At 53.4% G+C, this 4,411-nt stretch overlaps 1 protein-coding gene across 1 annotated transcript in view; it reads left to right on the plus strand.

Moving 5' to 3' along the window:
• Positions 1 to 255: 255 nt before the first annotated feature.
• The window catches only part of SALL1 (spalt like transcription factor 1), a 15,643-nt gene continuing 11,487 nt past the window's right edge, over positions 256 to 4,411 (plus strand). The window contains exon 1 of the mRNA XM_038753571.1: positions 256 to 405. Coding sequence (XP_038609499.1) covers positions 330 to 405 — 76 coding nt within the window. The 5' untranslated portion in view covers positions 256 to 329. The remainder of the gene's footprint in view (positions 406 to 4,411) is intronic.

Raw genomic sequence — 4,411 nt, forward strand, 5'->3', positions numbered from 1 at the left:
CACCGCCTAATTGATGAAGGCGAGCGGGTTTGGAGAGCGCTGGCCCCGCGCCAGCGCGGTTCGCAGACAGACAGAGCCCCTCTATGATTAATCGCAATGCATTATTGATAATCATAATTATAGCAGGACACATGCGCGCTGCGCGGAGGGCCGGGGCGCCGGGGAGGGACGGGGTGGGGGGGGTGGGGGGCGGGAGGGGAGGGGGGGGAGGGGAGGAGGGGTGAGGGGGACCGCCGCCACCGCCGCCGCCCGCCGCTCGATTTCCGTAATTTTGAGAAGATTTTTTTTTAGTAATTTTTTATTCTGCCCCAGCTGATGTGTGAGCCAGCATGTCGCGGAGGAAGCAGGCGAAGCCCCAGCATTTCCAGTCCGACCCCGAGCTGGCCCGGCTCCCCCAGCGAGATGGTAAGGCCGCAGCACGCGCAGCACAACACCCGCACGCACCCCCGCACAACCACACGCGCGCTCACACTCACACACTCACACACACACACACACACACACACTCCTGCCCTCCCGCACAGGTCCCACGCGCGCCCACATCCACACACTCACACACACGCTCTCCCCCCGCCCCCCGCACCGTGTGCCCTCCGGGCACTGCCCGCAACAAACTTCCCCCTTCCCGGAACTTACCATTTTCCCTCTCCATTTTTGGGGTCGTCGTTGGGACCTTTTTTTCTGTTTGGTTTGGTTTGTTTCTTTTTTGTTTTGTTTTGTTTTGGTTTTGGTTTGTTTGTTTTTTTTAGTTTTTTGCTTGGAAACCCCACGATGTGTGCGTGTGTCCTTTATCTTCTTTCCATGCCAGCTCCCGCGTCAGAAAGGAGGAACCCCAATTCACGCGCCCCTCCACCCCTTCTGGGGGATCCCCCGGATTTGGTGGGGAGGGGACTTGGGGTGTCCTTTTTGATCGCCCGGGTTGGGAGTTGGTGGATGACTTGGTCCCGGAGGAGGTGGGGAGGGGGAGTGTGCGGGATGGGCAGGAGGAGGCAAGGACCACCTCCTACCCCCCAAAACCGAGTCCCCCAAACCCTCGTCACATCCCAGGCCCGGTTTGGGGGCTCCGGGAGGGGACCCCGCTGCTCCCAACCCGCGGCTCTGCTCCCCATCCCGGCCTCGGGGGGGGAAAGTTCAGATCGCAAGTCCTGGGAGAGTAGGAGGAGGGACCCGAGACAATCACCCTTTTTTTCCGCCCCCCCGGTATGTCCAACTCTTCATCCAGCTCCCTCCGTCTCGCAGCATCTGCCCCGGTGACAGGGGAAGGGATCTGGGATCTGGGATCTGAACTTCCAATTTCTCCGCCGGGGCAGAGGGGCGCATCTTGAGGGTCCCGGTTGGAGAGTCTCGGGGGCGGGAGAGCCAGGGAAGACCCCTCCTCTCACCCCCCTTTCCCCCTCCCGACCTCCGCGGGCGGAAAACTCCCGGAGAGGAGATGCCCCCGGCCCGGCCAGGTTTGCAGGTGAGGGAGCCGAGGCTGGTCCTGTCCGCGGAGAAGCCTGGCACGGGGGTCGCCCCCCCCAGCGCCCCGACCCCAGGGGCAGAGGCTGAGCACCCCCCCCCCCCATCCACTGCCCGAGATTTCCCGGAGCTGGGGGGGCGATGGAGGGGAGAGGGCCGCCCCTGTCCCGCTGACCCGACCTCCTGTTCCTGTCCGGTCCGGTCCTTCACCGAAATTCCCATTTTTCCCGGACTGACCGGGGGACTCGGGCGGGAGAGGGATGTGGGCACTGAGGACAGCAGGGTGGAAGTCTCCAAAAGACCTCGAAGTCGCCCCAAGTCCAGCCCAGCTGGGCCGCTCTCCCCCTCCCCCAAAAGCGGACTTTCCAGGGTCCGCAAACTTGGGCGCCCGGAGAGTCGGCGGGACAATCTCCGCGGACCCCGGGGTCCTCAATCTCCGGTCCCGTTAGGACCTGCCCGTCCCGTCCCCTTTGGGGTCCCTGGGACGGGGGTGGGAAGGATGGGGGGTCCGGGGACAGAGGAGGGGGCAAGCGCCCCCCACCCCCACCAAGACCCGCCGCGATGCTTCCATTTGGGGTCCCCCCGCCATCCAGCGCTTAGAACAGTGCTTTGCACACAGTAAGCGCCTAATAAACGCTATCATTATTATTCACCTCCCCGGCCTGACAGGGCCCGGAGTTGGGTCGGGGGGCATCCCCAGGACCACCCCCCTTCCGATCTACAGACCCCAGAGAGTGACCCGAGCCGGCGGGGATAGCGGGTAGCCCCTTTCTGAGTGCTCCACTCCTTTCCGACCATTCCTCCCAGAAAAATATTGGGGAAGAGGGTCTCCGGTCGAGATCCCCTCTACACACCCACACGCCCTTTGGATGTTTATTTTAGAAAATGAGTGGGAGAGAGGCCGAGGGGCGGCCGGGGGTCCCTGGGCAAGGGTCGGGCTGGACCGCCCGTCCACCCTTCGGCACTGCGGGAATCTCGCAGTCCAGCTCCTCCAGGCCTCCCGCAGCATCCCGCAGCTCTCCTTCCCATCGCCCCCCAGACGGGACTGCCAGAAAGACCCCTCTCCCCTCCCCCCTTGCCCCTTAAAGTTTATTTGAGCGGTAAGGTAAGTTACTACAGTCAATAATTAAGTCAGGTTTTTGTTTTGGCCAAAGCTAGCTCATTGTCCCGAGAAAAGCAGTAAACTATTAGAAACACCCTAGGAAACCTCTCCGTTCCCTCTCCCCTCCCTCCAGCCCCCCCCCCCCCCCTTACACTAGTAATGGTTTTAGGTTATGACTCTTTTACATGCTTGAACAATAAGTTTTGTCGAAGTTGCCTGGAGGGTAGGTTTTGTAATAGTGTTACAGGATTTAGTATGTTGTAATAATATTAGTATACAACTAATCCTGCCGATCACCGAATTAGAGTCCTTTACACATTCAAAATGGTTTGCGTTGGTTTCTTTTTTTAATCTTAGTTTAGGCTTCATATTCATCGGATAGAATTCTGGCAGAAGGTCTCAGAATTCTCTGGGATTTTTGTTCACTTCTGCAGTGAATTCAATACTACCCACCCCCCCGCAAAAAAAAAGCATTGATGCTTTTAGGTTTTGTTGCTTTTTGTCCCCCCCCCGCCCCCCTCCCCAAAAAGCATGGATGCTTTTAGGTTTGTTGCCTTTTGTTTTCTCCCCCCCCACCCCACCCCCTAAGTCAATTAAAATTTTGGGAGAGAAACCTACATTTGATTCATGCTATTTTCCTAAGTCTTGTGGCAGTCTGAATTTGTAGTGTTCCAAAATTCTGAAACACTTTTACTAGATTGGATTAGTACGGTGTTATGTTCATAGCACACCCCCTCATCTTGTCCCGAGAATCGTAATCCTAAATCTTCCTCCAAATAACTGACTGAGGAAACTTTTCTTGGCTGTGCGGGATTTGTATAGAAGAGTAGATTGAGAAGAGTAAGAGAGTTTGTGTGTAGGTATGTGTGTAGGTGAGTGTATAGTTGTGTATGTCCATCTGTGCAAGTACAGGGCAACAGCTATTTAGAGTTGAATTTCTGTAACTTCTTTTTTCCAAGTTTGAGAAAATGGAAGTATGTTTCAAACAGAATTTTCATGTTCAATCTCATTTTAGTCAGATGGTGAGGGAGGAAATCACTCCATTTAGATCTTTTACTGTTCTGTGAAACAGAAATGAGATTTTTCACTTTAACGGTATTCAACAAGTCACTAATTGCTAGTAGAAAAATGGACCTGCCCTCGGTGGGATTATTTAGTTGGGTAAACAATTCCGAGGAGGAGCAGCGTCAAGTCATTTCATTTTTTTAATGCTTTTGAGGATTGGATTTTAGCTAGGATTTGTTAACTCCACCTTTTTTCCCACTTTGGTTTGGTTTCTGTGTTTCTAACAGCTGCCTGGCCTAATCACATTCCACTAGGTTGGCAGAAAATGCTTTTGGTTTACAGTTTTCCCAAGGAAAAGATAGTCTTAGAAGCAAAATTCAGACAGAGATGCAGATAAAATATCTACTTGCCCTCCCGTATATAAAATCAAAAATAAATCAATCACTCTGTTTATATTAATATTGAAATTCTATTATTTACCAACATAACTTACTCATTGCAAGCAGGCTAATGGGCCACACATTGATTGCTGGGTCCAAAAGGTTAGTGATAACTGTAATTAATTGCATTATTTTATTTTATTTATTTATTTTTGGACAAATGAGCACCTGCAAGATGGGATGGTTGGAAGGGATTTGTGTTTAGTCAGGCCTATTTTAAATTTATTGCATAATTGAGGCTCTGGGTGTGAGGAAATGTAAAATGTCCTATCGGTTTTGATTACAGCTGTGCACACTTCTTGCAATTTTGTAAGATCAAGGACTGTATTGCAAGTGTGTCTCCTGCCCCCCTCCTCCATCCCCCACACCCCTCGACCAGTCGCCCCCACCTTCATTGAACTTACTA

The sequence above is a fragment of the Tachyglossus aculeatus genome, chromosome 11 (assembly GCF_015852505.1).
Source record: "Tachyglossus aculeatus isolate mTacAcu1 chromosome 11, mTacAcu1.pri, whole genome shotgun sequence".
In the NCBI taxonomy this organism is placed as follows: domain Eukaryota; kingdom Metazoa; phylum Chordata; class Mammalia; order Monotremata; family Tachyglossidae; genus Tachyglossus; species Tachyglossus aculeatus.